At 41.0% G+C, this 25,253-nt stretch overlaps 2 protein-coding genes and 2 long non-coding RNA genes across 5 annotated transcripts; all 4 read left to right on the plus strand.

Moving 5' to 3' along the window:
• The first annotated feature begins 4,959 nt into the window (after window positions 1–4,959).
• On the plus strand, window positions 4,960–6,347 carry b2m (beta-2-microglobulin). 2 transcript variants are annotated; one of them, XM_077005032.1, is made up of 4 exons: window positions 4,960–5,118; window positions 5,509–5,781; window positions 5,891–5,947; window positions 6,034–6,347. In XM_077005032.1, exons 1-3 carry the CDS (start codon window positions 5,055–5,057, stop codon window positions 5,902–5,904), a joined length of 351 nt encoding a protein of 116 aa, XP_076861147.1. In that variant the 5' UTR covers window positions 4,960–5,054; the 3' UTR covers window positions 5,905–5,947; window positions 6,034–6,347. The 2 variants fall into 2 exon arrangements, with proteins under 2 accessions (XP_076861147.1, XP_076861145.1); XM_077005030.1 differs by having other exon boundaries at window positions 5,891–5,926.
• A 544-nt stretch (window positions 6,348–6,891) lies between these two features.
• LOC143514157 (beta-2-microglobulin-like) lies at window positions 6,892–9,446 on the plus strand. The gene is made up of 3 exons (XM_077005033.1): window positions 6,892–7,064; window positions 7,998–8,270; window positions 8,394–9,446. Exons 1-3 carry the CDS (start codon window positions 7,001–7,003, stop codon window positions 8,405–8,407), a joined length of 351 nt encoding a protein of 116 aa, XP_076861148.1. The 5' UTR covers window positions 6,892–7,000; the 3' UTR covers window positions 8,408–9,446.
• Window positions 9,447–11,488: 2,042 nt separating this feature from the next.
• LOC143513776 (uncharacterized) lies at window positions 11,489–13,099 on the plus strand. The gene is made up of 4 exons (XR_013130651.1): window positions 11,489–11,914; window positions 11,995–12,072; window positions 12,416–12,512; window positions 12,638–13,099. It is a non-coding gene; the product is annotated as an uncharacterized LOC143513776 (long non-coding RNA).
• A 5,425-nt stretch (window positions 13,100–18,524) lies between these two features.
• On the plus strand, window positions 18,525–19,422 carry LOC143513777 (uncharacterized). The gene is made up of 4 exons (XR_013130652.1): window positions 18,525–18,684; window positions 18,765–18,842; window positions 19,017–19,113; window positions 19,227–19,422. It is a non-coding gene; the product is annotated as an uncharacterized LOC143513777 (long non-coding RNA).
• Window positions 19,423–25,253: the final 5,831 nt, after the last annotated feature.

Genomic DNA, 25,253 nt, shown 5'->3' on the forward strand with positions numbered 1-25,253 from the left:
CTTGACAATTTTGTGTTTTCCCTGAAATCTCATACTTTTATTTATCAAATGAGTTGCAAAATGAATAGAAATATAGTCCAGACACTGACAAGGTAGAAATAATGTTTTTTTTTTTTTTTTTGAAATAATTTTTTATTTTAAACTTTGCTTTCGTCAAAGAATGCTCCCTTAGCAGCAATTACAGCATTGCAGACTTTTGGCATTCTAGCTGTTAATTTGCTGAGGTAATCTGAAGAAATTTCACCCCATGCTTCCAGAAGCCGCTCCCACAAGTTTGATTGGGTTGATGGGCACTTTTTTCGTACCATACGGTCAAGCTGCTCCCACAACAGCTCAATGGGGTTGAGATCTGGTGACTGCGCTTGCCACTCCATTACTGATAAAACACCAGCTGCCTGCTTCTTCTCTAAATAGTTTGTGCATAATTTGGAGGTGTGCTTTGGGTCATTGTCCTGTTGCAGGATGAAATTGGCTCCAATCAAGCGCTGTCCACAGGGTATGGCATGGTGTTGCAAAATGGAGTGATAGCCTTCCTTATTCAAAATCCCTTTTACCTTGTACAAATCTCCCACTTTACCAGCACCAAAGCAACCCCAGACCATCACATTACCTCCACCATGTTTGACAGATGGTGTCAGGCACTCATCCAGCATCTTTTCAGTTGTTCTGCGTCTCACAAATGTTTGTCTGTGTGATCCAAACACCTCAAACTTTGATTTGTCTGTCCATAACACTTTTTTCCAATCTTCCTCTGTCCAATGTCTGTGTTCTTTTGCCCATATTAATCTTTTTCTTTGATTAGCCAGATACAGTTGTGATCAAATTTATTCAACCCCCAATGCTGCGAAGGGTTTTATGGAATTCAGTGCACATTTGTAATTGTGTTCATAATGAAATCTTACAAGGACTTGTTAAAGAACTAAATGCAACTAAGATAGCATCAATTTTTTTTGTCATAAAGTATTAAATGGCCTTTTTGTGATTTCTTCATTGACACAATTATTCAACCCCTTTACGACTACCACTCCTAAGAACAGAGGTTCATTCCAGTGTTTTCCATCAGGTATTGAAAACATCTGTGGATGTCAACGAGCAGCAATCAAGCATGATAAGCACCAATTAGGCAGATTTAAAAGGACTGTGATACTCAGCTCCTTCTAGACATCTACTGGTGTGTTTCCAAGCATGGTGAAGGCAAGAGAATGGTCCCAGAAGACAAGAGAAGAGGTTATTGCTCTTCACAAGAATGGCAATGGATATAAAAAGATTGCGAAGTTGTTAAATATTCCAAGAGACACTATCGGAAGTATCATTCGCAAGTTCAAGTTAAAGGGCACAGTGGAAACGTTACCTGGTCGTGGCAGAAAGAAGATCCTGACCGCGACTGCTGTGCGCTACCTGAAGCGTAATGTGGAGAAAAATCCCCGCGCGACTGCTAAGGAACTGAAAAAAGACCTGTCAGATGTGGGCACTGAAGTTTCAGCTCAGACAATAAGGCGCGCACTGCATAACGAAGACCTCCATGCCAGAACGCCCAGACGCACCCCCTTGCTGACTCCAAAGAACAAGAAAAGTCGACTGCAGTATGCCAAAAGTCATGTGGACAAGCCACAAAGGTTTTGGAACAGTGTACTGTGGTCAGATGAAACTAAATTAGAACTGTTTGGGACAATGGACCAGCGCTATGTTTGGAGAAGGAAGAACCAGGCTTATGAACAAAAGAACACCTTGCCTACTGTGAAGCATGGCGGGGGGTCAATTATGCTTTGGGGCTGTTTTGCTTCTAATGGTACAGGAAAGCTTCAACGTGTGCAGGGTACCATGAATTCCCTTCAGTACCAGAAGATCTTGGAGGAAAATGTGATGGAGTCAGTCACAAACCTGCGGCTTGGGAGACGTTGGACCTTCCAACAGGACAATGATCCGAAGCACACATCCAAGTCCACTAGAGCATGGTTGAACATGAAAGGCTGGAACATTCTAGAGTGGCCATCGCAATCACCAGACTTAAATCCAATTGAGAACCTCTGGTGGGACCTAAAGAAGGCAGTTGCAGTGCGCAAGCCTAAGAATGTGACTGAACTGGAGGCTTTTGCCCATGAAGAATGGGCTAAGATACCCATAGGTCGCTGCAAGACACTTGTGTCAAGCTATGCTTCACGCTTGAAAGCTGTCATAACTGGAAAAGGATGTTGTACTAAGTACTAAAAAATAATGTCACTAGGGGGTTGAATAAAACTGATAATGATGTGAGCACAGTAAAGACATTTGTGGTTATTCCATCATAAATATTATGTTATGTTTGTCTAATTTATAAGTGCCTCTTTGATATAATTGTAAATAAGATGACTGAAATGATCAAAATCAATGTCAAACTGGCCAAAACACTTTATTTCAGTGGGGGTTGAATAAATTTGATCACAACTGTATGGCTTTTTCTTTGCCACTCTGCCCTGAAGGCCAGCATCCCGGAGTCGCCTCTTCACTGTAGACGTTGACACTGGCGTTTTGCGGGTACTATTTAAAGAAGCTGCCAGTTGAGGACCTGTGAGGCGTCGGTTTCTCAAACTTGAGACTGTAATGTACTTGTCTTCTTGCTCAGTTGTGCAGCGGGGCCTTCCACTTCTCCTTCTACTCTTGTTAGAGCCTGTCTGTGCTCTTCTCTGAAGGGAGTAGTACACACCATAGTAGGAAATCTTCAGTTTCTTGGCAATGTCTCAAATGGAATAGTCTTCATTTCTCAAAACAAGAATAGACTGTCGAGTTTCAATTGAAATTGTCTTTTTCTGGCCATTTTGTGAGTTTAATCGAATCAACAATTGTAATGCTCCAGATTCTCAACTAGCTTAAAGGAAGGTCAGTTTTATAGCTTCTCTAATCAGCAAAACTGTTTTCAGCTGTGCTAACCTACTTGCACAAGGGTTTTCAAGGGTTTTCTAAATATCCAATAGCCTCCTTATACAGTTAGCAAACACAATGTACCATTAGAACACTGGAGTGATGGTTGTTGGAAATGGGTCTCCATACATCTATGTAGATATTGCATTAAAAACCAGACGTTTACAGCAGAGGTGGGGACTCGAGTCACATGACTTGGACTCGAGTCAGACTCGAGTCATTAATATTAAGACTTTTGACTTGACTTGAAAAAATATTCAGAGACTTAGACTTGACTTGGACTTTTACACCAATAACTTGGGACTTGAATTGGACTTGAACCTGTTTACTTGCAAAGACTTGATTTTTTTTTTACCTCAAATCTAAATTTTAAAACGCATATCAATATTTATAAAGTGCGCCCCATTAATTTCATTTCCGTCCTTCTGACACAGACCGGCGTTACACCAGATTCTGTGACCGTCGAGTTTTGTGACCACAGGGGGCGCTATTTCACAGTTTCTGTTCAGAGGCACAAACGCTTTACGAATGCTACGTAAACTACGCTGATGCACTTTCTTTACTCGTTTTGTTGGTGTCCACGAGCCAAAATATGACAGATGTTTATATTTACATTTATCGTCTCTTAATTACATAAATGTACTTAAACAAGATTTACCATCCCCTCACCATTGCAGCCAACAAAGAAATCATGAATGGGATGTACAGGTGAGCCTTTTTAACTGGGGTCACCAATTCTGACGGCAGCCATCAGAATATGTGACCCCACTGAATCTCTAGGTAACAATAGTAGCCTACACCGTGACCCCACAATAACAGAAAACAATGAAAAAATAACCCTAACCTTTTATTAGTCTATATTTAAACATTTTATCCAAATGTTTAGAATAACCATTCGTAATGACAGCATCTTGCTTTCGATGATGCTTGCTATTTTCGTGTAAAATTATGTAACGAAACATTCTTGTTTAAGTACATTTATGTAATTAAGAGAAGATAAAATGTAAATGATCTGTCATCTTTTGGCTGGCGGACACCAACAAAACGAGTAAAGAAACGCATCAGCGTAGCATTCGTAAAGCGTTGGTGCCTGTAAAAAAAAAAAAAAAGACTCGAAAGGACTTGAAATTCCAAGTTTCAGACTTGGGACTTGACTTGACGGTTGCTTGTCTTGACTCGAGACTTGACTTGAGTTGACTGTCTTTGCTTGAGACTTGACTCGGGACTTGAGGATAAAGACTTGGACTTACTTGAGACTTGCAAAACACTGACTTGGTCCCACCTCTGGTTTACAGCTAGAATAGTCATTTACCACATTAACAATGTATAGAGTGTATTTTTGATGCATTTATTGTTAGCTACATTGAAAAAAAAACTGCTTTTCTTTAAAAAATAAGAACATTTCTAAGTGACCCCAAACTTTTGAACGGTAGTGTAATTCCTAATGTATTGGCATATGTTATATGAGATATAACTGACATATACAGCACAAACAGATTCCTAAAAGTCTAACACGTTCCTCTGCCCCTAGATAATCAGTAGGCCTGTGGTAGGCCTCTTTATAAAGATGTTACAACCACCCACAACCCTAAATGCAACAGCATGGTGGTTTCAAATTGGCATCAATTAACTGTCACTTTTTCTAAGAAACAACTACTTAATGTTACGTTTTATAATTACAACTTAATCAAAATCAGTGAACTTTCTCATCAATGTTCATACATTCATGTAAGTGGTCATACAAGATGAAACTGAACACATTTTTGGTTATCCCTTCTTGGTAAGGAAATTGTATTGTTCAATAAAACATGAAAACAAAATGTATTTTGTTTTTCCAATGGGTTACGTTATATTAATGTATGTTTCTTTTGCTTTCTATTCTTTAGCAAACAGTAACTAAAACATGGGAGTGGTTTATGTGTTGTAGAATTTTTGGTGATTTCCAAGACCGGGCGCCTTACCACACCTGCATTATGGTTATAACCTTTTAGGCAACATTCTACCTAGCAATTGTTGCCTTTGTTTTTTGTGATTGGCTACTGAATTATGAAGGGGGAGGCAACTGTTCAGGGTAAACAAGAAATGCTGTATTGCTTTCGTTATTATCACACTGCACTGAGAGGGACTGTAAGCGATCTCCATTTCATCTCTCAAAAATGAGGCTTTTTTTGTCTTTTGCGGTACTCTGCACTCTGTACTTCAGCGTACAGGCAAAAGAATGTAAGTTCATAAATAAATGCTTCTTTTGTATCTGCTGTAAATGTGCTTTGTAGGCCTAATTTGTTTATTACGAGAAGCTAATATTTAAAAGGGTGTAATATTAAATTACATTATATTTATGTATATATTTATCTACATTATACATGCTTAAAAATTACAGTATTATAAATAGGCTATATAAGACTAGAATTAGCATGGATGGAACTATGGATGGAAGTTTGTTCTATGTAGGCCTACAGGTTGTTGAAAGTGAACAACAAATCTGAATGGTCTAATATTCTTTATATTGTGTCATATTTTCAAATGTTAGGAATTAAATTATTAGGTCTTACATCTTGGTAAAGATTAGAGGTCTAAAGACCTTTTTCATCTCATTGCTTTGTTCTCCAGCCCCTCCAAAAGTCCAGGTGTACAGCTACAGCCCTGGCGAGTATGGAAAAGACAACGTCCTGATCTGTCATGTCAGCGGGTTCCACCCGCCAGACATCACCATCGAGCTTCTAAAGGATGGAGCCCCGATTCCTGATACCAAACAGACAGACCTGGCCTTCGAGCAGGGCTGGAAGTTTCACCTTACCAAGAGCGTGGCCTTCACACCACAAAAGAGCCAAGAGTACTCCTGCCGTGTCAGACACTTGCAGTCGATGAAGGATTATTCATGGGGTGAGTAATATTATATCTCCCCTTATAACCAAACTACAAATTCAGCCATAGTCTGCAACCATCATTGTATATTTGTATCTTTTTAATCTGTATTTTATTTATTTAACAGAGCCCGATATGTGATGCTGAATGGGAATGACAAAAGGTGCGTCATCTCTCTTTAAAGGCATGTGACTGACGTATTGTCCTTTATAAAGTCCTGATTCTCCAAGGCTTTAATGTGCTTATTCAGTTTTCTCCTTGTTTTTGCAGGACTACATTATGTTCTTCACTTTACCTTTACTACGCGAGGTGTAAATCGGGACCTCCTCTACCGTGTGTTGGACTCGAGATGATATCATGCATCTGGTGTTGGACATCTGATTCTGTTTCTCTTTAATCTGCGTAATGTGCAGGTGCTGTTGGCTTGGGTTTTGAAATACGTCTTACAGGTTATTGAAATACAATATTTGAATTCTGTATTTGAATTTGAAAATAAGTGCAACAATATTTTCTGTATAATATACATTTTTATCCTATTTTCTATTGTATGTTGGTGGATGATCATTAAAAATTTATATAAACAATTGTTAGTGCTGTGACTTAATTTGGATTTGGGGGGACACATTTTCCCATATATATATATATATATATATATATATATATATATATATATATATATATATATATATATATATATATATATATATATATCACTGATGTAATGACTTCGATTTAAACCACAAGGGGATCAGTAAATAGTTGATCTGTTCAATCAAGTGAAGCCCTGTAGGCAAATCTGAAGTGGGGACAATTGTCCTCTCCCCATTAAAATGCATATGTTTTGCAAATCTTATATTAGAATGTTTATATGAAATGAAAAAAAGTGCATTTAGTACTGGATTTAACTTCATTGTTTGCATTATTTTCAAAATATATATATATTAAGCTGCTGCACAGCAGTAGTTTAAAAGCTTAGTTGTAATTCAAACGTGAGGAGCTAATATCCAAAATTCTGAACATCCGCCCTTACTGACTGGAAACCTCATGAGCCATAATGTGCTTGGCAACAGTAAAACAAATTTTGTCATTGGATGAAAACATGGAGGACGAAGGAGGAGTTTGAGTTCAAATACAGAAGAGCTCTTGCTTTCAATTTCGATTTTGATTATTTGCTGAAATATAAACTTTCGCTTAGGGACGGGTGTTCAGGTATATTGTCTTAGAATTCCTCAGGAAAATGAAGTCTTTTCTCCTTGCTGTAATTTTTGTTGTCCTCTGTTCAGGATCTCTGGCAAAACAATGTAAGTAGTCTAAACGTTCTTTGTTTTATACATCGTGTTAGCTTGCTTCCTATACTTAAGGGCCAACCTGTAATGACTGATGGTTCGTAGTTGAATTCGAATTTAATTATTAATTTGTCAACAAAACATATCAAGTTAAACCGAATTATAATACTATGAACTACTACTATGAATATTTATATGATATAATTATATTGCTATAATTACAAGAAGTATGTTAAGTAGATTCTGATTTTGTTGTTTTGAACAATTACGTTTTTTTAATGGCTTGGCCTTTAAATATCCTGATCCTGATGACCTGCTCACAATTTATAGAAGACTGCATATAGGCCAAACAATCACATCACTAATTAACTACAAATATACATTTAAAAAATGTCACTTAAAAACATAACAGATAGTCTAGCAAAACATGCTAGGATAAATGAACTTGTCCAGGAGGCGTCAGTGTGCCAGTGTTTTTGTTTACAAACGAGACAGGAGAATGTTAACAGTACATTCATGTTCATGTCTGAAGCAGTTAATGTCTGAGATGTTGATAATGTTAAAACAGTAACTGTGAAACTAGACATGAATACAAACTCATATTTTCTTTAAAATAGAAATCTAAGAATCTATCTTTTCCACCACTCTCCCAGTGAGATTCAGCAGAGCACTTAGGTTTCACATTTGCAACACGGATATCACTTATCACTATTGTTTTTAAGAAGATGATCTGGCTAAATAATATAAATAGTTTCTGCTCACACACATGCACAGCATGTGTTTTTCATCTGCACTTAGATTCTGTTTTCTGTTCAGTCATATAAGACCACCTAATTAAATGCTATATACAGTAGGTCTAATGCCAAAATGCCAGTTCTAGAATTAGAGCAGAATCTTACCATGATGTACCATAACACAAGTTTATATTCTTCTTTGGGCTTTCTGTAGCTGAGCCCAAAGTCCAGGTGTACAGCTACAGCCCTGGTGAGTTCGAAAAAGACAACGTCCTGATCTGCCATGTCAGTGACTTCCACCCGCCAGACATCACCATTGAGCTTCTAAAGGATGGAATTCAGATCCCTGATGCCAAACAGACAGATCTGGCCTTCGAGCAGGGCTGGAAGTTTCACCTTACCAAGAGTGTGGCCTTTAAACCAAGGAAGGGCGATGAGTACACATGCAGAGTCAAACACATGAATAAGATCAAGCTCTTCTCATGGGGTAAGAACAGTGTGCATGTGCATTTTGTTTGATGCAGCTGTTGATAAATAAATAAATGAAGTTTATTTAATCATATCCCTCTTCAAGCATATCTAACATGACACTCCCTATTTTTTTTTACAGAACCAGACATGTAAACCATGAAGACACCTGGTTACATTATGTACACACACACACATACACACACATTATGATAATAAATGTTAAATTATTATTATTATAATAAATGATAATAATAATACATAAACGGGTTGCAAGATCATATATAGGACTCTTTTAAAGCCAATTCTTTTAGCTTTTGGTTGAATCATTCTAAAAACATGAAATAATTAAGGAGGAATGATGGAGGTTCATACCATTTGTCATGCATAAATAAAAAATGCTTCAGATTTAAACAGATACCAAATAATCTGACTAATGCCTTGAAAAAATCAGTTTGGACTTAAGTGAAAGTGATTTGGTCACACCGCAAAGTCTACAGTTAGTCTTTAGTAATTACGCTGAAGTGGAGCTTAAGCCCACGGAATGTCAGTAAATTAGTTTAGTTAGTTTCATACTTTCATGCATTCCTAACTGAATCCTGAAATATGTCCAAGGTCATTTAATAGATGGTGTAACCTTGATATATTAAGTAATTTTTATGAATGCACCAGGTATAATACCAGGTAATAGTACTTGGATATGTAAAAGTGCTTTTATGCACAATCAGCTAAAACACCATGATGACCTCTTCAGGTGTAAAATCTGAAGATGACATTTAAATCAGAGGATATTTATTATCATTGAAAATATATTTCAATATTATTTCAACCTTACTGATTTGCCAGATGTTTGAAATATGTTGCATGTTTCTTTTTGTGGTAACATTAACTACTGGATTTTATAAGTTCCTTTTAGTGTGTCTAGTTCCATCCAGTTCTGTTAAATGGTTTGTATCAGTTTGGAGTGGAATTCTTGGTTTTGATTGCTGAAATGGAGTTATGGGTCTTACTTGATGGCTTAAGCACTTTATAAAAGACACATCAAGTTTATCTGCTGCACTTCAAAAATAGAGTAGGGATTGTAATAAGGATCCATGTCATGTTCTCTTTCAAATATATTAATCTGCACTAAATATGTCATAACTCGTAATAGTGTATAAAAGTAATAGTGAATAAAAGTACCAAAACTGTTGAAGATGTGTGCGCTTTCTCATTCCAGTATACTCTACTTTTAATCATTTTAGGGGTGTTCTGTAGTAAAACATGTATGGAGGAGTTGGTATTAAAGACATCTGCATTTTAAGACTGTTGGGCATTGTAGCCCTGTAACTCTGCTGTTACAATTTAATGGTTTACATTGTAACAGCAGGGTTGGGAGGGTAACTAAAAATGTATTCGGTTAAAGATTACTGATTACCTGTGTGGGCATTAGCCATAGGCACAACTACAAGAGTAGAGGAAGAGACCAAACTGAAAGGATGACTGACTTCCACAAAGTGCTCCCACCAACCCAAAAAGCTCACCACTCCCTACTACGCCTACCATTGCTGGCTCTAGGGAGGCACTGCCTACCCCCCAGACTTCCTCTCTGACACAAACCCCCCCTCAAAATATGATGTGACCCCCCTCCCCGTAAACGCAGTCAAATACGATGGACCCACTACAGTGTGTCCACCAACATCCCAAATGTGAAATTTGAAAAAAGTTCCAAATGTTAACAATAAATCTGCACATCATGTACCAAAATATATTGAAGAAAGACATGGACCTTATTTTAACCACATACTAATAATATGTTAGGTCAATTGGATGCTCTAACAGTCCCTAAAGTGACTCCAGCTTGTCCAGAACGCTGCAGCTAGAGTCCTTTACATATGCAGCTTTAAGCCTGTCGGAGCCACATGCTAATCACGTGTGCTATATATGTCCTTGTTTAAATTGATGTTGACATACTTAACCTGTATTATACCCATGCTTCTACCAAAGACAATTTCGTACAAGCGCTTAGAAAATTGTATTAAACTTGCCAGTGGATGTGCCGATACCAACTCCTACCTGAGGCTCAACATCTACATTGGAGGGACCGTGACTGCTCGATCTGTAATTAGAACTATAACTGTAACTCTATAACTATATTAGAACTATAAATATGGACTTTTACTTGAGGGCTTCCCAATGGAGGATGGGTTTCCTTTTGAGTTTTAATCCTTCCAAGGTTTCTTCCTAAACCCTGCTGCTCATTGGTGGATCTGGACCCATGCGATTGTAAAGCTACTTTGCGACATGTGTTGTAAAAAGCGGTATATAAAGTCATGTGAATTTGACCTATAGTTCACATGACTAAACACGGTCGTGCATTTAGAGTACACGGGGGACATGGGTAAAAAAAAAATTAAACGAGGGAACGTTTTACCATTCGAGTGCACGTTTTCTGTAATTCGTGCTCACAGTTTATTAATTCGTTCACACGATTAACAATTCGTGCGCACGTTTTTATTAAACTTGTGGTAACGATTTATTAATTCGTTCACACGATTAACAATTCCATCTCATGTTTTCATTCATTCCTGTGCAAACACTACTGGCTTAAGTGTATACATTGCAGATACCGACGACGATATGCTAGAGGAAGTTATTGACTTTGTTGACCAGCTTCAAGGTTCTGGAAGACTTGATGGCATATCGTCGTTGGTAGAGATCACTGACTCTTAGAATTCACTTCAGATGCCGTTTACTGATTGTGATTCCCCGCTGTGCAAGGGAAGCTACAATGTCCTCATGACGCATAAGCAAATAAGACCTAATAAATGTATCTCTGTTCATTGTGGCATAAATCTAAACAATCAAAGTATATACAGTTTCAGGGAACTGTTACTGCCTCTCTCCTTGTATCTGCAATGTATGCGCTTAGGCCATAGGGTTTGCAAATGAATGCATGAAAACGTGAGAACGAATTGTAAATCATGTGAACGAATGAATAAATCGTGACCACGGGTTTAATAAAAACGTGCGCACAAATTGTTAATCGTGTGAACGAATTACTAAATCGTGACCACGAGTTTAATTAAAACGTGCGCACGATTAAAACAAAACGTGCGCACGAATTGTTAATCGTGTGAACGAATTAATATTCGCGAGCACGAATTACAGAAAACGTGCGCTCGAATGGTAAAACGTTCCCTCGTTTAATTTTTTTTTTACCCATGTCCCCTCCCGGGCTCCGTAAGTTTCTTACATCTGTGCATCACTACATAAGCAAATTATGTCGCGTCAAAGTGACAACTGACTGAATAAAGACGCGTCTCATTTAGTCGTTTCATCAGTTTGGCGTTAATTCTTCTTCCTCCTCTCCTCAGATAGGAGGAACTACGACGCAAGGAAAGCAAACTAGACCTATAACGATTAACCATGTAATATCTACGCATCGTCCTCTTGTTAGACCGCGTTTATTCGTCACTTCAAACGAGCTAAAGATAAATGAACGGTAATTGTTAATGAAGGCCAGGCGAGATGGACACCTGATCACGATTTGTACTCGGCTATTTAATGTCCGATCCAAGCAGCAAAGATGTGTTTCAATACGAGTTTGATATTTTAGTGTGTAGCCGTAATGGGTCTTCAGCGAGTCTTCATTTTTATGACTGATCGCTGTCGTTAGTCTCGGTAAGTTTATCTGTGTGGCTGTTGTATTTGTATTGTTTCAGTTATGGGGTTTCTGAGTTTGTCGTCCTCTCGTGTTGCAGCGTTCGGTTCGACGGGAGAGCGAGAACAACGACGTGAAACTGGCCTGCTGCTATCGCGAGTGATCAGAGACTACAAAGGTTTGAGTGTTGTCTGTATTGCGCTGTCTCCATGGACATAATTTGGGGGGGGGGGGGGAACCCCACTTTTTCAAAAGCCAGGTTTGGTCCCCCCCCCCCCCCCCCAGTTTTTATGGTTAAAACCAAATATTTAAATAGCGACGAATCCATGTCCCCCCCCCCCCACTTTTTATTACAAAATTACGTCCATGGCTGTCTCCCACCAGTTACTGGGACACAACTATCAGGTCTTGGATGCACTGTATTCATGGCTGCTAGTTTAATTTGATTAGTGTGGTGTTTTTTCTGTGGCTTGACCAAAACTTAGAGCTATCTGCATTATGGGTGCAATCTCTGTTTATAGATGCTCGTGGTGAACCAGGCCAGCTCAAGAAACTGCTGCTTGTAGAAGGGTCAGGGACTGAGTTGGACCTTGAGCAAGTGAAAGAATGACCTGGAAGGTAAAGTCTTACTACTTTTACTTTACTACTTGTGCTTTCCACATTTTGGAGACCTTGCATGGTTCCTGGCCTTCACCTTGTTTAGCTAACTTCCTTTTCATTGACTTCCCCCATGTTCCTCCCAGGCATTAATAAAGCAGCTGTAGTGGGACCATCTCTATGGGGTTGGGACCTCTGGCATTCTTTGCTGTGCCCTGAACGTCCTGCAGCACTCCAGACCACAACCTTCTGTGTACTTGTATACAGACGTGTGCATGATCAAAGGCTCCAGCAACTTCAAATCTGCTCTGCCTGTGGTTTGTGAATAAATGTTTTTGAGAACTTGCTGCTCAACCTGCCTTCTTTCAAAGACAAAGCTAGTCCACTAATGGTTCTGTAAGATAGTCCCTAGCTATTTCCTTATTCTGCTCTGGAGTAGAATTCAAGGTGGATTTTGAAATGATTTCTAGATGTGAACCCTGCTAACCATGATGCATGCCAATGTTAATTTGTTGAGCCCTCAGTCTATGTACCATAATGTACCAAACTCGTGCACCTTATTTCAACCATGTACTAATAACTAGTGAGGTCACCCTTGTCGCTGAAGCTTCGAAGCATGTCTTTAAAAAAATAAAAAATAAAAAAATCAATGCCTCGAACCACCAAGTCAGAGCTTGACTCATTCTGAAGCGATCATGTGACTGACATCCGAAGCTTCATTTTGGCTCACGTGACCATTTCAGAGGCTGGTTCAAAAGGTGTATATCTGCGCTTGCGCATTGATTGTGTGAGGAGGAGTGAAAGTCAGTGAGACATGGACAGCTATAAAGTGGGTTAGATGGACAGATGGCGATACAGAGAGAAATACAAATAGACTGCTTGCGGTTGTCCATCTGATCCAATGATATCCACTTCTGTATTCTAGTGGTGAAATTTCTGATTGCTGAACAGGCCAATCCTAGATCCACAAGTATTAGTGTGAGTGGCAACCATGGGTATGTCCCCGAGTCTTGTCTCCTGGCTGTCCTTTCCTCCTCCGGTGTTTGAGTCCCAACCAAGCACAGCTGCCTCCAGGTGTTTTCGTTCAGCAGCCATACTTTCCAAGTCTTCAGGTTTAATTTTGCACCTTTTTTAAGCGCTGTTCTCAGCTGGTCTTTAAATCTCCTTCTGTAATCCAGCAAGGCGCTGGCCATACAATACCCTGCACGGTAGCCGGGTGTAAGGCATCCTTATGTGTCCTAGCCACCGTAATTGGTGCTGAGTGATTGTAGTCTCAATGCTACTGCAGCCTGTTCTCCTCTGTATCTCAATGTGTGGCACTCGTTCACACCAAGTGATTCCTAGGATTCGCTGAAGGCAGCAGATGTGAATGTTCCAGGGTTTTAATGTGGCAGCTGTAAGTGACCCAGGCCTCACGGCTGTAGAGGAGGGTGGAAATGCAGACTGCTTGGTAGACGGATATTTTTGTGCTCAGGTGAAGATTCTTGTTCAGGAAAACCCAGCGACAAAGTCTCCCAAAAGAAGCTGATGCTTGGCTGACTATTCTGGACTTCATTGTCTGGTTATTGTCATCAGACAGAACACTCCCAAGGTATCTGAAAGATGAGACAACTGGCAATGGTTCTCCTGCAGCAGTAAATGTGGGTGGGATTTTGTCACTCCACTGGCAGACTATCTCTGTCTTTATGGTGTTAGTCAGTCCCATCCTGCTGTACGCCCTAACTGCTGCATTGAGGACAGATTGGAGATCTTGTGGAGTGTTAGACACGAGAGCACAGTCATCAGCGTACTGTAGCTCCAGTATCCTCACTCTGTACATCTTGGTGGTTGCTTGCAGTCTCCTGATGTTAGAAGTTGCCATCTAGCCTGTATGCCACTGTTACTCCACTATTGTCTTCAATCTCCTTATGGAGGAGCTTAGTGACACATGAAGATGTTACATAATACTGGTGCCAATACACACCCCTGCCTTACCCCAGTACGCACAGTGAAGAAATCTGACACTTGGCCTCCTATAGTTACCCTGGCCCTCATTTCATCAACTGTCGCAGGATCTTTACAGACTTGGTAGGACATCCAAACTGGAGGAGAATGCCCCACAAGAGTTCTCTCTGCACGGTGTCAAAGGCTTTGGAGAGGTCAACAAAAGCCATAAACAGGTCTTGATGATCCCTGCACTTTTCTTGGAGTTGTACGGCTGTGAAGATTATGTCGACGGTGCTCCTGTTCTTTCTAAATCCACGCTGTGATTCAGGTAGCATTGACTGCGATGTTGGTAATTACCCTCTTCGACATCACTTTGGCCAATACCTTCCCTGCAACAGTAAGGAGTGATATGCCCCTATGGTTGCCACAGATGGCCCTATCACCCTTGTTTTTATATATGGTGACAATTCTAGCATCTCTCCATTGCTGTGGGACATTTTCATTTGTCCAGACCTTGGTGATAAATCTATGTAATGTTCTTATACATAGATAACCGTCGACATAAAGTCCTCTGCACTTCCCGTCGAGCCTTCTGCCACTGCTGTCTAGCAGTGCAGGATGAGGGATTTCTCAAACTTTCCTGGTGTGCTTTATGCATGGTGCTTAACAAGTTTTTAATGGAGTTGGAGTTATCATCAAACCAGTCTTGATGATTTTTGCTCTTATAGCCAATTGTTTGAGCTGCTGCTTCATGGATGGCTGTACTAATAGAGGTCCACTGCTGTTCTGCAGCAATTTCACTACTCAAAAATGGTTCTAGCTCCCTTAGTTTACCAGCCAGGGAGCAATGAAACTCATTTCTTGATGTGATGTCTTTGAGACGGTCCCAGTTTAAGCGCCTTCCATTGGAACCCCGTTTTTGCATGGGGGGTGCACCTTCATAAGGACCTTGGTCATGATCAGACAATGGTCTGTCCAGCATTCTGCACCTCTCATGGCACCAGTTATGAGAACATCCCTAATGTCACAGCGTTTCATAATGACATAATCAAGTAAGTGCCAGTGTTTGGAACGTGGGTGCACCCATGATTTATACTTTGTCTTTTGCTGGAAGATGATGTTGGTTATTGTCAGGTCATGCTCAGAGCAGAGGGTAAGTAGCCTCATGCCATTTGAATTGATCTGACCAATCCCATGTCTCCCAAGCACTCCTTTCCATATGTCGGCATTTTGTCCCACGTGCGCATTAAAGTCCCCAAGAAGTAGGATCTTGTCAGTCTTGGGGATCTGACGGAGAGCCTCATCCAATAATTGATAAAAGGAGTCCTTTGCCTCAATATCTGATAGCATAGTAGGTGCAGTAAGAATTGTAGCAAAGCGGTTCTTCACCAGGGGAATACGAAGGGTCATCAATCTTTCACTAATGCCCACAGGAGCTTCAGTGAGTCTTGGCAGTAGCATATTCTTAATGGCCAACCCCACACCATGCAGATGATTTTGCCCACCTGTTTGGTAACCTTTCCAGTAAAAGATGTAGCCCATGCCCTCTTCTGTAAGAGAGATCAAGGAGCCTGGTATCACTCAGAGCAGCAATATCAGCGTTATAGCGACCTAACTCGGCCGCAATCAGGGCTGTTCTTCTATGAGGTCTCTCAGATCCACCACAAGAGTCCAGGAGGGGTCTTATATTCCATGTTGCCAGCTTAAAGTTAAAAGACTTATTTTTCCAGGTTTGACCGCAGATATGGAATAACCCGACAGGTGCGGTAGCCTGTCCAGGTATAAGTTAAGTGGGCATATTTTAGACCACCTTTTCCAGGCCCCGCCTCAAACTGAGGTGAGCAGAGCGGTCCCTAAATAGGGCTGCTCAGTCACACAGGGGTCTGCCGAGAAGAGCTGCCACTCAGCCCCAGCTGTTAGCTACCAATACCCTATGACGCTGACATGTAGGGCTCTGACTAGGAGTTCCCAGCCAATTCAAACCTGCCCCCGTCGCCAGACACCCCATCGCTGTCAGACTTCAACCAGATGTGGATTGGTAATATCACCATTGGTCAGAGGTGGATACCTGCGACAGGAGATTTTTAAGTGCTGTAGGGGCTGCGCTATCCCCATTTGCACTATCTTCACCATGATGAGGTAAGCCTGGTGGCAAGGATGGGCCCAAGATGACAAGTCTCCTTAATTCAGGTGAAGTGTCTAGTATGCTCACAGCAGTTTGCTTACAACAATACATCATCAATGCTAAGACATTTTTGGGCAAAACTTGACTCCATACATCCTAGAAGCCAGGCAACATTGTCATGTAGATATGACCAGCCTATATTGTTTTGTATTTAAAATTCAACCTTTATAATTTTTTTTGTTAATGCTGTTACTAACACTAATACATTAAATGTGTAAGTTTACCATTCGGTATTCATGTGCATAGGAAATGTTTTTTTTATGAATAGTATCATTAGATACAAAATGTGTCACATTAATTCTCAGGAACAAGACAACAAATGATTGACAAGGCATTGATGCAGGATTTAGGGAATTTGTAAGAATTTTATATCCTACTTAGAACATCCCATCTCAAAAGTCTTTAAAGGTGTGGTGGAATCTAAGTATAAAGAGCAAAAAGAAAAGGCCAAAGAAGTGCAGAAATCAACAGTTGTGAGCCTTACATCTGACACGTGGACAGATTGTCTACACAGGTTCACATGTCCACGTGAACCTAAAGCAATTACAAACAAAGGATGAAACATCATTAAAACATTGTTGCAACCTCCAAAAACTGTTAACAGAAAGGGTTTTGTCCTATGAGACAATGAGCATTACGACCCTCGCCACTCTCTTAGATCCACACTATAAAACTGGGATTCTGTAGCCACTCTAATGTACAGGCTGCAGTAAAAACAGCTCACAGCAGAATGTGCAACACTGATAAAACATCTAGAAGCACAAAACACTAGCAGCAGCCATCAACAGACAGAAGCAGCAGGAACCTCATCTGGACCAGCATCATCCTCAGGTACACTTAAGATTTGTGTGATTACTTCGTTTCCAATCTAATGAGAAGTAAAAGTTAATATGCTTTACAAAACCCCTTAACCCCTGTTTTTTTTTTTTTTACCGTCGTGTATGTGTTTTTTTTTTCAGCTGAGGGTCTGTGGGATTTATTGGACAGCCACATCGAACAAACAAGGCTAGACAGAAATGCCACTGCAGATGCTACTGCTGAGGTTCAAAGATACCTGACTGACCCAATTGTTCCACGATAAGACTGTTTATCCCCACCTCTATCAGCTTGTATGGGAATTTCTATGTACACCAGCCTCCTCAGTGCCATGTGAGTGTTTTCAAAGGCTGGAGAAATTGTGAATTAAAAAAGGAATCAATTAAGCCCCAGCACAGTGGAACAAATCCTCTTTTAAAATAAACACTAAAAACACAGATGCTAATGTCCACAATCACTAATATCACTAATAATTCAAACGTGTTCTTCCAGAAGCACTTTTGTTATATTTACATCAATACACATTCACATGATATACGTATACATATGTAAGGACATTCATACAGAAGCCGATATGAGCCTTGCCAATGAAAAACAGGCAATGGACTACGACTATGAAAAATGTCAAATTCTCATCTAACGTAATTTTGGGAAGATAAAGCATAATTAATCAAAAGAAATAATTAATTAAAGTGTGAAAATAAGAACCCAAACCAGCTAGAAAAATAAGAAACATCAAATCACAATTAACCAAACAGATTTTCTTTATTGACGTATTGACAAAATAGGAAAAAAACTTTAATGAAATGATATGGAGTTAAACGCTAAAAATGAATTAATAAAAGACGCTGCTTTCTCTGTCCACCAGATGGCGGTAATGTCCACTGATTCGTGAGGCTTCATGAAGTGAACCTATTTTCGGTACAATTGGATGGAAAGCTTCGAATTCCCATCACTAGACCTATAACGATTAACCATGTAATATCTACGCATCGTCCTCGTTAGACCGCGTTTATTCGTCACTTCAAACGAGCTCATAACAAACTGCGCGGATTAACTGTTTAGTTCCCAAAGATAAATGAACGGTAATTGTTAATGAAGGCCAGGCGAGATGGACACCTGATCACGATTTGTACTCGGCTATTTAATGTTCGATCCAAGCAGCAAAGATGTGGTTCAATACGAGTTTGATATTTTAGTGTGCCGCCGTAATGGGTCTTCAGCGAGTCTTTGTTTTTATGACTCTGATCGCTGTCGTTAGTCTCGGTAAGTTTATCTGCGTGGCTGTTGTATTTGTATTGTTTCAGTTATGGGGTTTCTGAGTTTGTCGTCCTCTCGTGTTGCAGCGTTCGGTTCGACGGGAGAGCGAGAACAACGACGTGAAACTGGCCTCCTGCTATCGCGAGTGATCAGAGACTACAAAGGTTTGAGTGTTGTCTGTATTGCGCTGTCTCCCAACAGTTACTGGGACACAACTATCAGGTCTTGGATGCACTGTATTCATGGCTGCTAGTTTAATTTGATTAGTGTGGCGTTTTTTCTGTGGCTTGACCAAAACTTACAGCTATCTGCATTATGAGTGCAATCTCTGTTTATAGATGCTCGTGGTGAACCAGGCCAGCTCAAGAAACTGCTGCTTGTAGAAGGGTCAGGGACTGAGTTGGACCTTGAGCAAGTGAAAGAATGACCTGGAAGGTAAAGTCTTACTACTGTTGTGCTTTCCCCATTTTGGAGACCTTGCATGGTTCCTGGCCTTCACCTTGTTTAGCTAACTTCCTTTTCACCGACTTCCCCCGTGTTCCTCCCAGGCATTAATAAAGCAGCTGTAGTGGGACCATCTCTATGGGGTTGGGACCTCTGGCATTCTTTGCTGTTCCCTGAACGTCCTGCAGCACTCCAGACCACAACCTTCTGTGTACTTGGATACAGACCTGTGCATGATCAAAGGCTCCAGCAACTTCAAATCTGCTCTGCCTGTGGTTTGTGAATAAATGTTTTTGAGAACTTGCTGCTCAACCTGCCTTCTTTCAAAGACAAAGCTAGTCCACTAATGGTTCTGTAAGATGGTCCCTAGCTATTTCCTTATTCTGCTCTGGAGTAGAATTCAAGGTGGATTTTGAAATGATTTCTAGATGTGAACCCTGCTAACCATGATGCATGCCAATGTTAATTTGTTGAGCCCTCAGTCTATGTACCATAATGTACCAAATCCGTGCACCTTATTTTAACCACGTACTAATAACTAGTGAGGTCACCCTTGTCGCTGAAGCTTCGAAGCATGTCTTAAAAAAAAAAAAAAAACATAATCAATGCCTCAAACCACCAAGTCAGAGCTTGACTCATTCTGAAGCGATCATGTGACTGACATCCGAAGCTTCATTTTGGCTCACGTGACCGTTTCAGAGGCTGGTTCAAAAGGTGTATATCTGCGCTTGCGCATTGATGGTTGTGTGAGGAGGAGTGAAAGTCAGTGAGACATGGACAGCTATAAAGTGGGTTAGATGGACAGATGGTGATACAGAGAGAAATACAAATAGACTGCTTGCGGTTGTCCATCTGATCCAATGATATCCACTTCTGTATTCTAGTGGTGAAATTTCTGATTGCTGAACAGGCCAATCCTAGATCCACAAGTATTAGTGTGACTGGCAACCATGGGTATGTCCCCGAGTCTTGTCTCCTGGCTGTCCTTTCCTCCTCCGGTGTTTGAGTCCCAACCAAGCACAGCTGCCTCCAGGTGTTTTCGTTCAGCAGCCATACTTTCCAAGTCTTCAGGTTTAATTTTGCACCTTTTTTAAGCGCTGTTTTCAGCTGGTCTTTAAATCTCCTTCTGTAATCCAGCAAGGCGCTGGCCATACAATACCCTGCACGGTAGCCGGGTGTAAGGCATCCTTATGTGCCCTAGCCACCGTAATTGGTGCTGAGTGATTGTAGTCTCAATGCTACTGCAGCCTGTTCTCCTCTGTATCTCAATGTGTGGCACTCATTCACACCAAGTGATTCCTAGGATTCGCTGAAGGCAGCAGATGTGACTGTTCCAGGGTTTTAATGTGGCAGCTGTAAGTGACCCAGGCCTCACGGCTGTAGAGGAGGGTGGAAATGCAGACTGCTTGGTAGACGGATATTTTTGTGCTCAGGTGAAGATTCTTGTTCAGGAAAACCCAGCGACAAAGTCTCCCAAAAGAAGCTGATGATTGGCTGACTCTATTCTGGACTTCATTGTCTGGTGATTGTCATCAGACAGAAAACTCCCAAGGTATCTGAAAGATGAGACAACTGGCAATGGTTCTCCTGCAGCAGTAAATGTGGGTGGGATTTTGTCACTCCACTGGCAGACTATCTCTGTCTTTATGGTGTTAGTCAGTCCCATCCTGCTGTACGCCCTGACTGCTGCATTGAGGACAGATTGGAGATCTTGTGGAGTGTTAGACACGAGAGCACAGTCATAAGCGTACTGTAGCTCCAGTATCCTCACTCTGTACATCTTGGTGGTTGCTTGCAGTCTCCTGATGTTAGAGGTTGCCATCTAGCCTGTATGCCACTGTTACTCCACTATTGTCTTCAATCTCCTTATGGAGGAGCTGGGTGAAGCATGAAGATGTTACATAATACTGGTGCCAATACACACCCCTGCCTTACCCCAGTACGCACAGTGAAGAAATCTGACACTTGGCCTCCTATAGTTACCCTGGCACTCATTTCATCAACTGTCGCAGGATCTTTACAAACTTGGTAGGACATCCAAACTGGAGGAGAATGCCCCACAACAGTTCTCTCTGCACGGTGTCAAAGGCTTTGGAGAGGTCAACAAAAGCCATAAACAGGTCTTGATGATGATCCCTGCACTTTTCTTGGAGTTGTCCGGCTGTGAAGATTATGTCGACGGTGCTCCTGTTCTTTCTAAACCCACGCTGTGATTCAGGTAGCATTGACTGCGATGTTGGTAATTACCCTCTGGAGCATCACTTTGGCTAATACCTTCCCTGCAACAGTAAGGAGTGATATGCCCCTATGGTTACCACAGATGGCCTTATCACCCTTGTTGTTTTTATATATGGTGACAATTCTAGCATTTCTCCATTGCTGTGGGACATTTTCATTTGTCCAGACCTTGGTGATAAATCTATGTAATGTTCTTATACATAGATAACCGTCGACATAAAGTCCTCTGCACTTCCCATCAAGCCTTCTGCCACTGCTGTCTAGCAGTGCTGGATGAGGGATTTCTCAAACTTTCCTGGTGTGCTTTATGCATGGTGCTTAACAAGTTTTTAATGGAGTTGGAGTTATCATCAAACCAGTCTTGATTTTTGCACTTATAGCCAATTGTTTGAGCCGCTGCTTCATGGATGGCTGTACTAATAGAGGTCCACTGCTGTTCTGCAGCAATTTCAAAAATGGTTCTAGCTCCCTTAGTTTACCAGCCAGGGAGCAATGAAACTCATTTCTTGATGTGATGTCTTTGAGACGGTCACAGTTTAAGCGCCTTCCATTGGAACCCCGTTTTTGCATGGGGGGTGCACCTTCATAAGGACCTTGGTCATGATCAGACAATGGTCTGTCCAGCATTCCGCACCTCTCATGGCACCAGTTATGAGAGCATCCCTAATGTCACAGCGTTTCATAATGACATAATCAAGTAAGTGCCAGTGTTTGGAACGTGGGTGCACCCATGATGTTTTATACTTTTGTCTTTTGCTGGAAGATGATGTTGGTTATTGTCAGGTCATGCTCAGAGCAGAGGGTAAGTAGCCTCATGCCATTTGAATTGATCTGACCAATCCCATGTCTCCCAAGCACTCCTTTCCATATGTCGGCATTTTGTCCCACGTGCGCATTAAAGTCCCCAAGAAGTAGGATCTTGTCAGTCTTGGGGATCTGACGGAGAGCCTCATCCAATAATTGATAAAAGGAATCCTTTGCCTCAATATCTGATAGCATAGTAGGTGCAGTAAGAATTGTAGCAAAGCGATTCTTCACCAGGGGAATACGAAGGGTCATCAATCTTTCACTAATGCCCACAGGAGCTTCAGTGAGTCTTGGCAGTAGCATATTCTTAATGGCCAACCCCACACCATGCAGATGATTTTGCCCACCTGTTTGGTAACCTTTCCAGTAAAAGGTGTAGCCCATGCCCTCTTCTGTAAGAGAGATCAAGGAGCCTGGTATCACTCAGAGCAGCAATATCAGTGTTATAGCAACCTAACTCAGCCGCAATCAGGGCTGTTCTTCTATGAGGTCTCTCAGATCCACCACAAGAGTCCAGGAGGGTTCTTATATTCCATGTTGCCAGCTTAAAGTTAAAAGACTTATTTTTCCCGGTTTGACCGCAGATATGGAATAACATGACAGGTGCGGTAGCCTCCAGGTATAAGTTAAGTGGGCATATTTTAGACCACCTTTTCCAGGCCCCGCCTCAAACTGAGGTGAGCAGTGCGGTCCCTAAATAGGGCTGCTCAGTCACACGGGGGTCTGCCGAGAAGAGCTGCCACTCAGCCCCAGCTGTTAGCTACCAATACCCTATGACGCTGACATGTAGGGCTCTGACTAGGAGCTCCCAGCCAATTCAAACCTGCCCCCGTCGCCAGACACCCCATCGCTGTCAGACTTCAACCAGATGTGGATCGGTAATATCACCATTGGTCAGAGGTGGATACCTGCGCCAGGAGATTTTTAAGTGCTGTAGGGGCTGCGCTATCCCCATTTGCACTATCTTCACCATGATGAGGTAAGCCTGGTGGCAAGGGTGGGCCCAAGATGACCAGTCCTCCATTCAGGTTGCAGGAGGCTGCCGGATCCTGTTTCTGTTCAGGTCCGTCTATTGCGCGCCACCAGCGCCTTACTTTTCTGTCAGGGTGTGCTCCCTTAGCCCTTGCCTGAAAAAAAGGCTACCCACAAGGCAGTGGGGCTATTTGCCCATAGTTGGGCAAATGGACACCTATGAACACGCATACAAGCACCATCATATCAAATGGCAAGGATGGAACCTGCCAGAAAAATAGGGCGTTCTGAAATTTGGGATCACTGAGCTTTTGCCATCTAATAAGGTTGAGAACTGTTTAAACCAATAACAATCCCTACATTTATTTTACATTTAAAATACTGCTGGAATACTTTAATTCAGGTGAAGTGTCTAGTATGCTCACAGCAGTTTGCTTACAACAATACGTCATCAATGCTAAGACATTTTTGGGCAAAACTTGACTCCATACAAAATGTGTCATTAATTCTCAGGAACAAGACAACAAATGATTGACAAGGCATTGATGCAGGATTTAGGGAATTTGTAAGAATTTTATATCCTACTTAGAACATCCCATCTCAAAAGTCTTTAAAGGTGTGGTGGAATCTAAGTATAAAGAGCAAAAAGAAAAGGCCAAAGAAGTGCAGAAATCAACAGTTGTGAGCCTTACATCTGACACGTGGACAGATTGTCTACACAGGTTCACATGTCCACGTGAACCTAAAGCAATTACAAACAAAGGATGAAACATCATTAAAACATTGTTGCAACCTCCAAAAACTGTTAACAGAAAGGGTTTTGTCCTATGAGACAATGAGCATTACGACCCTCGCCACTCTCTTAGATCCACACTATAAAACTGGGATTCTGTAGCCACTCTAATGTACAGGCTGCAGTAAAAACAGCTCACAGCAGAATGTGCAACACTGATAAAACATCTAGAAGCACAAAACACTAGCAGCAGCCATCAACAGACAGAAGCAGCAGGAACCTCATCTGGACCAGCATCATCCTCAGGTACACTTAAGATTTGTGTGATTACTTCGTTTCCAATCTAATGAGAAGTAAAAGTTAATATGCTTTACAAAACCCCTTAACCCCTGTTTTTTTTTTTTTTTACCGTCGTGTATGTGTTTTTTTTTTCAGCTGAGGGTCTGTGGGATTTATTGGACAGCCACATCGAACAAACAAGGCTAGACAGAAATGCCACTGCAGATGCTACTGCTGAGGTTCAAAGATACCTGACTGACCCAATTGTTCCACGATAAGACTGTTTATCCCCACCTCTATCAGCTTGTATGGGAATTTCTATGTACACCAGCCTCCTCAGTGCCATGTGAGTGTTTTCAAAGGCTGGAGAAATTGTGAATTAAAAAAGGAATCAATTAAGCCCCAGCACAGTGGAACAAATCCTCTTTTAAAATAAACACTAAAAACACAGATGCTAATGTCCACAATCACTAATATCACTAATAATTCAAACGTGTTCTTCCAGAAGCACTTTTGTTATATTTACATCAATACACATTCACATGATATACGTATACATATGTAAGGACATTCATACAGAAGCCGATATGAGCCTTGCCAATGAAAAACAGGCAATGGACTACGACTATGAAAAATGTCAAATTCTCATCTAACGTAATTTTGGGAAGATAAAGCATAATTAATCAAAAGAAATAATTAATTAAAGTGTGAAAATAAGAACCCAAACCAGCTAGAAAAATAAGAAACATCAAATCACAATTAACCAAACAGATTTTCTTTATTGACGTATTGACAAAATAGGAAAAAAACTTTAATGAAATGATATGGAGTTAAACGCTAAAAATGAATTAATAAAAGACGCTGCTTTCTCTGTCCACCAGATGGCGGTAATGTCCACTGATTCGTGAGGCTTCATGAAGTGAACCTATTTTCGGTACAATTGGATGGAAAGCTTCGAATTCCCATCACTAGACCTATAACGATTAACCATGTAATATCTACGCATCGTCCTCGTTAGACCGCGTTTATTCGTCACTTCAAACGAGCTCATAACAAACTGCGCGGATTAACTGTTTAGTTCCCAAAGATAAATGAACGGTAA

This window comes from Brachyhypopomus gauderio, chromosome 5 (genome assembly GCF_052324685.1).
Source record: "Brachyhypopomus gauderio isolate BG-103 chromosome 5, BGAUD_0.2, whole genome shotgun sequence".
Lineage (NCBI taxonomy): Eukaryota > Metazoa > Chordata > Actinopteri > Gymnotiformes > Hypopomidae > Brachyhypopomus > Brachyhypopomus gauderio.